This window comes from Balaenoptera borealis, assembly GCF_965194805.1.
Source record: "Balaenoptera borealis genome assembly, chromosome: 14".
Lineage (NCBI taxonomy): Eukaryota > Metazoa > Chordata > Mammalia > Artiodactyla > Balaenopteridae > Balaenoptera > Balaenoptera borealis.
The window spans coordinates 44,222,907-44,235,210 of NC_138875.1; the positions used below are offsets into that span (position 1 = coordinate 44,222,907).

Genomic DNA, 12,304 nt, shown 5'->3' on the forward strand with positions numbered 1-12,304 from the left:
AAAGAATAACTATGTGGGATGTATCTCATAGTCACCGACTTTGGGGGGCCATTAACTACTTTCATTTTCCTTGAAGTCTTCCAGAATAATGCAGCCAGAATAATGCAGGAGGAAGGCAGGACATGGTGGGAAGGGGCTTCTGATACCAGGGTTGATTGTGTCTTGCAGAAGAATATGTAGCAGGAAATCACCCCCCAACTCCCTCCCCAGTACCTGTGTTTTTTGTCTTTTTTCTTTTTTTTAAGTGTATAATTTGATATATTTTTAAGGGTTTTTTTTTTAAGTATAATTGACATATAATGTTATATTAGTGGTTTGTCAAATAAAGAAGAGGATAATTAATGAGTCTAATTGCACGGTCATCTGGTTAAGGAATCAAACCTGGCCTGTGGCATACTGTATAAAACACAATCTTATCCTTTTTTTAAATTTTTAAAAATTTTTGTTAAATTTTTTGGTCATTCCAACATCAGTTACCTATAGCGGGCACAAAATAGAGTGGGCATCCAATCCACAGTGATTTCCCAGCATCTGTTCCATCCCGTTCCTTTGCCACAAGTGTGTGCACTGAACCAGACTGGGCTGAACAGGGCACCTTACCCCTGGCCGCAAGAAACTGGCACATAAGCTAAGCCATGGCAGTCAAAACCCTTCCCCAGGATACTGCAGAATGGGGCTGGAGGCAGAAAGCACCACATCCTGTCTGCTGCGGCAGAGCCGTTAGGCCCTGAGTCTGGCAGCACCAGCACCCCGTCCCCTACCACAGAGGAGCTGGTTTGGTAGAACAAAGCCAGCACACACAAAGAGGTGGAACTGAGACGGCTGAGAACGAGACTCGACTCGGTAGCACACATGTTCCTGATTCCGTTCATTCCTTGGGCCAGCTCGAACCCAGCCTTCCCAAGGTCAGAATTTGCAAGCCAATACAGTTCCCATTTGCTTAAGCAAACTTATCACTTCTTCACTTATAAGCCAAGGAGTCCTGAATTATACAACCAAAAGTCAAAGTTCAACTCAGCTGTTTCTAGAATTTATCTTTCTTACTTCTCTGGAATTCCACTGGGATGTCTGTGACTCAACAGCAGTTGTGCTTCCTTAAAGACAGCTACACTTTCTTTCTCATTTCTCATAGACTCTGCCAGGGAGCAGTGGTTAAATGCCTGGACTCTTGAGTCAGAAGGTCCTGGTCAAATTGTTACCCAAAAATTGGGTTCGCCTCTTGGTGGGTGTCGAGCCAAAAGACGTAACCAAATCAAAGAGCAGGAGAAGGAAGGATTTATTTCTTGCAGCAAGTAGGGAGAACACCAGGGATCTTTCCCAGAGCAGTGCCTCCCCAAACAGCAAAACTGGGGAAATTTCAAGCTAAAGGTATATGCATATTCATGAAGGGGTTTGGGTGGTATATGCATATTCATGAAAGGGCTTGAGCAGAAGAGAATTCAGCATAGAATTGGGGCGAAGTTTACCAGCATCCAAGCTTCAGCTGATTGAAGTCAAGAGGGTCAGAAAAGGTTAAGATCATCATCCCTTAAGTTCCAACCAGTCTGGGGTCTCAGCAGGTCATTACCATCCTCCACCTGGATGGGGGGACCTTAGTTCCTGCAGAACTCAGATATGTATCAGATTGGTATGATATCCCTTGAGGAGGAATCAGGACCTTGTTTTATTGCTGAACTATTGTTTCTTGACTGCTTTTCCCTTGTTCCTGAATTCCCTCACTTCCCTTAATATCATTAATTACTGAGACCTGTTCAAGGGCAGGCATGCATGTGGCCAGGCTTAGATCACAAAATGCCTTAGGCCAAAAATGGCTTCTCCTATGTCAGGAGAGCCATGCCTGGTTCTCTTCCTCCAGGGACCCCCTACCCTATCTGTTTATAAAATCTCAGCTCGAGGATTTACTAGCTGAGAGATCAAAGCCCAGGGGTGACACCTGCAGGAAGTGGTCTGTTTAAATGGGTTCTATTTAATGGGGAGTCTTTTTTGTGGGCTACTTGTCGATTGGCATATCACATAGTTTATGAATGCCACTAGTCAGTGGACTCTGATAGAATTCTCTCGAGAAAACATTCCCATCTGTCACTCAGGGCCATCATTCTTTAGCTTTCCCTTCCTTCCTTGTTCCTTCTTATATTGTTACTATAAATGATCCAAGAAATTATAACCAGAGGCAGCGGCAGCCAAAAGAAGACACAAATTGGAGGCAGATTAAGAGGATTAAGAATAGAAAATAGATAAATTTCTTGAGATTGTTAGAGCTTTCAAGGAGAGAAGTGTATTCAGTTCTTTTCTGATATTAACTACCTTTTTTATAGTTATCTTAATATTAGCTTAGGAGCTTTCAGGCTATGAAAGTTAATTCATGAAATACTGCTGAACTATGGAAGCAGAGAACACCCTTGTGAGTCGGATGAGGGGTCTGGCTAAGGTTTACAGATAAGCAAGGGTTTGTTGTACATTGATGACAGTGCAGTTGCCTTATCAGTTAGTGCATTATCACACCATCTTGACAACCCCACGTGCTCCTTACATGTGATAGTTTTCCAAGGCTCCATCTGAAAGGAAATGTTGCATAATCCTAGCTGCTTTGGAGGATACCAAATCGCTCTCATTAAGGTTTATGAAGACTGAGTCATTCCGCAGAAAGGGGACGCCTTTGATCTAAAGCTACTCATTCAGAAAGGCAGTCCTTAAGGACCTGGGGATGACTTTGTTTTTGTTGGTTATACAGTTATCAGAAAATGACGACAAAAACTTAAATCTTTTTATTGTGACCATTAGAGTAAGAACACAAGTCAACCCAAAAAAACATGTAATATTTGAAAATACTTGGAAAAGGAAAACAAAAAACAAAAAAACTGGGACTTCCCTGGTGGCGCAATGGTTAAGAATCCGCCTGCCAATTCAGTGGACACGGGTTCGAGTCCTGGTCCTGGAAGATCCCACATGCCACGAAGCAACTATGCCCTTGCACCACAACTACTGAGCCTGTGCTCTAGATCCCTCGAGCCACAACTACTGAGCCTGCGTGCCACAACTACTGAAGCCTGCACACCTAGAGCCCGTGCTCTGCAACAGGAGAAGCCACCGCAATGAGAAGCCCTCACACTGCAACAAAGAGTAGCCCCCGCTCGCCACAACCAGAGAAAGCCCGTGCACAGTAATGAAGACCCAATGCAGACAAAACTAAATAAACAAATAAATTCATTAAAAAAAAAAAACCCAGATAGCTAACTCAACACATTATCTGAACTATATACACTTGAGGTAGTTATATGAAAGATGTACAAATAAGATTCCTTTTTAAAATATTCTCCTCACAGTTTAGATGTCCTAATGTAGTGATTGGGAACCTGCAAACAATTTAATCACTTACAAAATTAAAAATATCTAACCTTTTCCCTCTTCCGCCTGCACCTGCCCATGTATGACTTTTCCAAGCCTCTGGAAGACCTATTTCTGCTGGGTCCACGTGTGGCTAGACAGGGAGCGGGGAGGGGAGCTCAAGATATTCTCGCAATCTGTTGTAGCCATCAGCTCTGGAACAGAAGGGCCTACTGAATGGCAGAAACCGGAATCCAGGCCTTACGTCTTCAGGAGGCCAAGAGCAGTTAATAGCAGAGATGAGGAGAGCCTTAAGTCTGAGGCTTAGTCCTTGGATTGGCAGGTCAAATAATAAATTCCTTGGTAAAGCAAACTCTTCAGTCTGAGCAAGTCCTCTGTAGTCTCAGTCACACAGATTTCTGCCTCACATTCCCACTCGGATGATTCTGCTCCCAATTCCGATGTCAGGAGTGGGCGTGCGGGCAGGAGGGGCAGGCGTTCCCCACACCGCCAAGGAATTCTCCTTTACCAGCTGGCTGTCCTACAACTCAACTCCGTTCTGACACTATCTACCCGGAAATAGCATCAGACGCCACAAATTAAGGACTTAGTCCTTCCTCAGATGTCAGTTGCAAATCCAGGTCGCCACCCACGCTTCTGATCCAATGACCCCCTCCTTGGGTTGGATTCATTTGCAAGAGGAGCTCACAGAACTCAGAGAAACATTTTTCTTACTAGATTACTGTCTTATTATAAAAGGATATAACTCAGGAATAGCTAGATGAAAGAGATGTGTAGGGCAAGGTATGGGGGAAGGGGGTGGAGCTTCCACGCTCCCTAAGCAGCCCACTCTCCCCATCCTGCCATGTGTCCACCAACCCGGTTGTCCAAACCACAGCCTTTTGGGGTTCAGTGGAAGCTTCATTATATAGGCATAATTGATTAAGTCATTGGCCATTGGTGATTGATTCCACCTCCAGTCCCACCTTTCCCTGGAAATCAGGGGGTGGGATGAAAGTTCCAACCCTTTAATCTTGGTCAGTTCCCCTGGCAACCAGCCCCCATCCTTAGGTGAGTTCCAAAAGTCACCTCACTAACATAAGACACCTTTACAGTTCTCATCACTTAGGAAATTCCAAGGTTTTTAGGAGCACTGTGGCAGGAACAGGAAGACCAAATATATATTTCTTACTAGAAATCACATTATCACACATACTTACCAGAACAATTCCTTTTCTGTTTGTTCCACAAGTAGAGGTTTGGTTTAGTTTGGCTTTGCTTGATAATTTTCTCCTTAAAGATTTAACGTATGTTCTATATAGGTAGTACTTAAAGGGCAGATCAGATGTATCATCTCCCACTCCTGAGGTATGGCTGGCTTCTCAGTGGAGTGTGTTAAAAAAGAGACAGCAGGGGGCTTCCCTGGTGGCGCAGCGGTTGAGAGTCTGCCTGCCGATGCAAGGGACACGGGTTCGAGCCCTGGTCTGGGACGATCCCACATGCCGCGGAGCAACTAGGCCCATGAGCCACAATTACTGAGCCTGCGTGTCTGGAGCCTGTGCTCCGCAACAAGAGAGGCCACGAGAGTGAGAGGCCCGCGCACCGCGATGAAGAGTGGCCCCCGCTCACCGCAACTGGAGAAAGCCCTCGCACAGAAACGAAGACCCAACACAGCCAAAAATAAATAAATAAATAATAAATAAATTTATAAAAAAAAATGTAGAGATAGTCCACAGAAGATGATATAGAGATGGCAAATAAGTACATGAAAAGATGTTCAGTATCATGCGTCACTAGGGAAGTGCAGACTAAGACCACAATGAGATATCACTACACACTTAATCAGAATGGCTAAAATAAAAAAATAGTCACAAGGGACTTGCCTGGCGGTCCATTGGTTAGGACTCGGCGCTTTCACTGCTGAGGCCCGGGTTCAATCCCTGGTCAGGGAACTAAAATCTAAGATCTCACAAGCCATGCAGTGCGGCCAAAAAAAAAAAAAAAAAATAGTGACAAGTGAAAGAAGCCGATCTGAAAAGGTGACTTACTGTATGATTCCAACTAAATGATGTTCTGGAAAAGGCAAAACCATGGAGACAGTAAAAAGATTAGTGGTTGTGGGGAGGGGCGGGTAGAGAGAGGGATGAATAGGCAGAGCACAGAGGATTTTTTCGGGCAGTGAAACTATTCTACAGGACACTGTGGTAGTGGATACATGTCATTATTCACCTGTCAAAACCCATAGAATGTAGAACACCAGGAGTGAATCCTAATGTAAACTATGGACTTTCAGTGATAATAACGTATCAATGTAGAGTCATCAATTATAACAAATTTATCTGGTGGGGATATTGATGGTGGGAGAAGCTTGTGTGTATGTGGGCACAAGGGGTATAGGGGATATCTCTCTAAGTTCTGCTCAGTTTTGCTGTGACTCTAAAACTACTCTAAATAATAGAGTCTATCAGGAAAAAAAAAGTGATAACACCCAAGTTGGTAAGGATCAGAGAAACTGCATCACCACTGCTGGTGGGAATGTAAAATGGTATAGGCACAATGCAGATCAGCAGCAGTTTCTTAAAAAACTAAACATGCAACTACCATATGACCCAGCAATGCTCTCCTGGGCATGTATCCCAGAAAAATGCAGAGTTATATCTATATGAAAACCAGTACATGAATATTTAGAGCAGCTTTATTTGCAATAACCAAAATCTGGAAACAACCCAAATGTCCTGCAACAAGTGGATGATTAAACAAACTGTGGTACATCCATAGCATGAAATTCTATTCAGCCATCAGAAAGGAACAAATTATTGTACACACGACAACCTGGATGAATTACAGAGAATTATGCTGAGTTAAAAAAAAAAAAATCCCGAAAAGTTCTATACTGCATGGTTTCATTAATATAACATTTTTAAATGACAAAACTATAAAAATAGAGAACAGATTAATGATTGCCAAGGGCTTTTTTTTTTTCCCCTGCCGCCCCACTCCCTTGGCATGCGGGATCTTAGTTCCCCAACCAGGGATCCAACCCGCGCCCCCTGCAGTGGAAGCATGGTCTTAACCACTGGACCGCCAGGGAAGTCCCAGATTGCCATGGTTTAAACAGGAGGTGGGAACGAGAGGGAAAGGGACTTGGTTATATGAAGGCAATTTGATGGATTTTTGTGGTAATGAAACTGTTCTGTAGTTTGTATCAATATCAACATCCTGGTTGTGACACTGCACTCAAGTTTTGCAAGTTGTCACCATAGGGGGAAACTAAGTGAAGGGTACACAGGGATCTCTGTATTATTTCTAACAACTGCATGTAAATCTACAATGATCTCAGAATAAGACTTGAATTTTAAAAATTCAATGAAGTCATGTACCTGTCATTACAAGGAGGATAGTACTTATTACCAATGATAAACTTTAAGCTTTCAAGCAAAAATTAGCATTTTGGAAAATTTGTTTTTGACAGCATGAGCATCAACTTCTAAGACTTAAAGACTTTTTTAATGAGACGAGTGGTGACATTAATGTTATGTTTTGATACTGTGTGATGAAATGTACCAAAAGTTGTAAGAGCTACATAAGTCAGTGAACCAATATTTTCTAAATAATCAATGCACGATATGACAAAATCATGCATAGATGAAAGATCCATTCAAAATATGAGATAGACCAATAGATTTACTGGATGGAGTACCAAAATTCATTGATATGTTTTCAGATTCCAATTGTATCTAACCTTTAATAAATTACCATTTGTCCACTTTTAACAAAGGATATTCAAAAAGAATATCCACAATGACTTGGAAAGCTATTCAAATATGCCTCCTTTTTCCAACTATATATCTGTGTAAGTTTAGATTTTCTTTATATTCTTCTACAAAAATAATATATTGCAACAGACTGAATGCAGACACTTATGTAAGAATTCAGCTGTTTTCTATTAAGCCAGATATTAGAGATTTGCAAAAAATGTAAAACAACACCCACTCTTTTTGCTAAATTTTCTTTTGTTTTGGAAAATATAGTTATTTTTCAAGAAAATAGTATTTATGTTAACACGTATGGGCTTGTTATTTTTCAAGGATTAATAAAGACATTGTTTTCAATTTTCCTGGTTTGAATGTCTAGTATGGTAAGAACTGATAAATGGAATGTTCATATGCAAAAACTCTTTGGGGCCCTCAATAATTTCTAAAAGTATAAAGGCTCCTGAAACCCAAAACTTTGAGAACTGTTCTAGGAGTTTAAAGTGTTCTTATTGATTGTAGTTGTATGTTCAAACAGATTCTTAACCAGACTCACATACTCTGGGGCTTAAGTCAGAAAATAAGAGAGGGAATTCCCTGGTGGTCCAGTGGTTAGGACTCTGCGCTCTCACTGCTGAGGGCCTGGTTTTGATCCCTGGTCGGGAAACTAAAATCCCACAAGCCGCAAACATGGTCAATAATAATAATAATAATAAAGAAAACAAGAGAGTGGCCAGTTTTAGAGCGGCGGGGGGGCACATGTCCCCAGGGAGAAAGGAGCTGCCCTTTACCCCTCCCTACACTGGGACAGGACAGCCTGGAAATGCTGAGATTCCACACGGAAGATCATTCCCATTGGGTGTTTCCAGTGGGTTTCTAGGGAATCACCTGTGAGGCCAACACACTTGGCCCCCAAAGAGAAGGCAGTCATTTGGAAAGTTACCCCTAGTTCTTGCTCTCTGTCTTATAGATATATTATGCTTCCAGAACAGCCTGAATTGCTTCTCCACCTTTATCTATTTTTATTTTTTATTTTCTTACTCCCCTCCTTTAAAAACAAAAACACAAGCAACATTTCACCAATGAGACCTTTACCAAAATAATGATTTGTAGTATATCCAGCTATGTACAGAGAAGATCCATTTATAGAAGGTGAAGTGGTTGTAATATATTGTAGGTGAAACCATCGTGAAGAATTTTTCATTTCATTTGCTGGCTGTATTGCTGAGTTAATCTTCAAAGTGCATATTGCTAGAAGGGGGAAGAACAATCGATCACTTAATTTCTAAATTTAAAAACTGCCATTGAAATGAATCCAATGAAACAGTCTGATGTTTAAACGAAGTGCCATGAGCAGTCTCCTGGCATCCCTCCCAACTGGCAAGGGGGCCCCCAGGCTCTGTCTCCAGGAACATGCTCTGGCCTATCCCACTTTATTCAGATGCTAAAACATTAGGGTGAGCACACACTTCAGTCTCAGGAAAAAGGTCATTCCGATTTAAGATTGAAACTAGAGCTGGAGTTTCTGCTATCAGTAAATTTACTGTAGAAATGCCTAGACTAAGGAAAATGTAAGTTGACTCCTTGCTCTTGGGCATGTGTTTAAATGACCCAGAGGCAAAACAGTTCTGTTTTTATAATATGGTGGTTGTGTGTGTGGGAGTGTGTTTCCACTTAATGGCCCTACCATGTCCCTGATACTCTAATAGTTCTCTCCTTTATTGAATTAACTTCCTTCTTTCTCTTCTCTTTGTTGTATCATTTTCTTTAATTCCAATGTTAGGTCGATAAATTGGCCTTTATTTATTTATTTATTTTTAAGATTTATTGATTGATTGATTGATTGATTGCTATGTTGGGTCTTCGTTTCTGTGCTAGGGCTTTCTCTAGTTGCGGCAAGCGGGGGCCACTCTTCATCGCGGTGCGCGGGCCTCTCACTATCGCGGCCTCTCTTGTTGCGGAGCACAGGCTCCAGACGCGCAGGCTCAGTAGTTGTGGCTCACGGGCCTAGTTGCTCCGCGGCATGTGGGATCTTCCCAGACCAGGGCTCGAACCCGTGTCCCCTGCATTAGCAGGCAGATTCTCAACCACTGCGCCACCAGGGAAGCCCTAAATTGGCCTTTATAATAGCACTTACATCTACCAGTTTCCAGAGGAATATCCTGGCAGTCCCATCCACCAGCTAACTGGTTCTCTCCTCCCTAACCACTCCCCCACCATTCCTACTCCAGCCCCCAAGTACATCCCTACTAGCCCAGAGCACTATGCCGGTGGGCACAGCTTCCACCAGGTTGACCTACTGGGTCATTGGCTGATCTGTCCCTTTTATTTTGAGCCATAAAGTAAGCTGGAAACACCTGGTTTTTTATTAAAAAAAAAAACCCTATATATATTTTAAGTCATTTTCTAATAAGCTTGTGAAGTAATTGATCCACTGCCTAGGACTGGCTTTAAACATCTTGCTGAGGCTGAGGAAGCATGGCCGCAGTGTATGAGAATAAAACTATTTGCTCTCTGTTCATTATCATTGTCCATCTTTTGAATAACTTCACAAATTTATTGTCTTTAACAAACAAGTGTCTTTAAACAAATAAGTCTGTCTACTTAAAAAAATTGAAAATTTAAAATACAGCATGTCTTGAATAATCATTTTTTTAAGAAAATATCCTCATGGGCTTCCCTGGTGGCGCAGTGGTTGAGAGTCTACCTGCCAATGCAGGGGACACGGGTTCGAGCCCTGGTCTGGGAAGATCCCACATGCCGCGGAGCAACTAGGCCCGTGAGCCACAACTACTGAGCCTGCGCGTCTGGAGCCTGTGCTCTGCAACGGGAGAGGCCGCGACAGTGAGAGGCCCGCGCACCGCGATGAAGAGTGGCCCCCGCTCACCGCAACTGGAGAAAGCCCTTGCACAGAAACGAAGACTCAACACAGCCAAAAATGAATAATAATAATAAAAAAAAAAGGAAGAAAATATCCTCATGCTTAAGGTAATTGCAGTATTTTCGGTTTCAGAGATGTGTCAATTGGGCCTGTTTTGTCTTCAGTTTTGCTAGTAATTTTCAGAGACTCTGTTTTGAATGAAATAGAACTGGAAGAATTTTTAAGTTTCACTTTTAAATGATGTTCAGATTCTATTCCGTTAGAAGTGCTCTTCTGTGAGTGAGAATAGGAATCTGCATATGAAACTGTGCTCCCTATGACTGGGGTATGTAGTGGGTGCTGGGGTTCTCTGTTACTCCTGCCGTTCCTAATGAAAGCTTTCCTGCAGGACATGCCCTACCCCAAAGGGTGCTGCTTTGCTTAATTTTCTGCTCCCTCCCCGGGGACAGCCCCAATCCAATGGCTGTTGATGTGGGGAGTACAATGGCCTGGCCCCCTTGCCTCAATTCAGGGCACTCTAAGGGCCATCCCAGCTCCAGAGCTCACTGCAGAGGATGCTGAGGCCTCAGCTGCAACCGCAGCACAATCCAACCTCACCCTCTGCCTGGTCCACCTTCCCTCACTCCATCACTGGTGTTCCCGAGAGCACGCACAGTAAACGTCCTGCGTGCAAATATCCATCTCAAAGAGTCTGCTTCCCCAGGGTAATTTCAAGAGTGTATTGCCATTCTAGAGACCTTCTGAGGCAAGACTTTAAAACTTCTACTTGAAAATCTTGCCTTAGACTTAGTTACCACACATGAAGCCAGAATCATTTGGAAACTTCTTTAATGCAAAAGCCCCAAATGTGCCTAGCACCCCCTTCCTACAAGCCTGAGCTCAACCTTTAGAACGATGACACTTACAGGTCACCTCTCCCCTTAACCAGGAAGGTTGAAATGTGTAGGCAAAATCAGTTGTGCCTTTCAGGAGGGTCACAGACTCCCACCCCAGAAAATTGCACAACCATACAAAATTCTGGATACAGTTCCAGAAGGATAATAAAATCCCCCCCCCAAAACCCTCCATGGATCCCAATTTAAGACCCGTTGCTTTATAGTGAACATAACAAGAACTCATGGTCTCAAAGCTGTTGTCCCCAGCATAGGGAGGAGAGAAGTTTTTTTTTTTTAGGATATATAAGAAGTCCTTATTTGTCTTTATGTAATTCCATCAATAGGTTTTGAATAACCAAATATGAGAGTCAACTTACATTTTCCAGAGTCATATTTGCTGTCCTTGAACCTGTCTCTTTATGATACTTTTTCCTGGTACAGTAGACACTGACGAGGGTGATGATCAGCATCAGGGCAAACACAGCAACAGTGGAAGACGCGGCAATCACAATGGTGTCTCGAGTTGAGCCTCTCTTTTCACACCTTTCTCCCATGTACCACCAGTCTTCCCCTGACGGACACCTACATGTGAGGAACGTGACTCAGAGTTATGAGTTGATATTTTAATCTGAAAATCTTCACCATTGAAGGTGTGAGTGAGTCAACACTCAGGTCACTGGCAGATGGAACTATTTGTCACCCATTCTGGGCTAGAAGGGTTGGTTAGACTAGCACAGGCAGGGCCAACGGAAAGGAACAATGGAATTACTCCTAATCTGGGACTTAACACAGCAGCTCCCAGCTGGGCAAGGAAGGTAGCATAGGTAGTGGAGAAAATTTAGTTCTCAGTGTCCCAGTTCCTCCACATCCCAGCTATGACCGTGGCCAAGCTCTTCTTAGAGTTTAGGTATCTCCATCTAGGAAACGGGGACACTCACAGTAACCACACCAGCCCGTTGTGAGGACCTAATAAGATATGTAACTCATGAGGACTGTTTCAGGCAATTAGAATAACGTGCTATCTTTGCAAAAATAATTCTGTCGTTCTGCTGGCAACCCAAAGTCCCAAATGGAGAGCAAAAGATAAATATCTTACGAACGGTTTTGAGATGAGAATCAACTGATTTCATTCATATGAAATATCATATGAATCCTACATTGTGGGAATGAAAAAATATGTAACAAAAGAATGGGTAGATTGCATCCTTACCGGCACTCAGCTTTGCCATTGTGGAGAATGCAAACGCCATCATTCTCACATTTAAAGCTTGTGCAAAGGTCATTGATGTCCAAGGTCGGGACTGGCTCATTTTGTGTAGTATTAAGGTGGGATATGTCTAAGGAGGGTGAGAGGAGAGCATGGAGGGAAATCAGTTTGGGGTTTAACAAGCATTTGATCTTTAAGTTTCAAAATAAAATGTTCAGGCTTCAGGTTTGTGAGAAATCCAGGTACTCTTGAAGCACCGTTCAGT

At 42.8% G+C, this 12,304-nt stretch overlaps 1 protein-coding gene across 1 annotated transcript in view; it reads right to left on the minus strand.

Annotated features, from left to right (window-relative positions):
* Positions 1-1,461: 1,461 nt before the first annotated feature.
* The window catches only part of MEP1B (meprin A subunit beta), a 95,916-nt gene continuing 85,073 nt past the window's right edge, over positions 1,462-12,304 (minus strand). Inside the window, exons 15-17 of the mRNA XM_082354285.1 lie at positions 12,043-12,169; positions 11,210-11,414; positions 1,462-8,327 (exon numbers count right to left, since the gene is read on the minus strand). Coding sequence (XP_082210411.1) covers positions 8,313-8,327; positions 11,210-11,414; positions 12,043-12,169 — 347 coding nt within the window. The 3' untranslated portion in view covers positions 1,462-8,312. The remainder of the gene's footprint in view (positions 8,328-11,209; positions 11,415-12,042; positions 12,170-12,304) is intronic.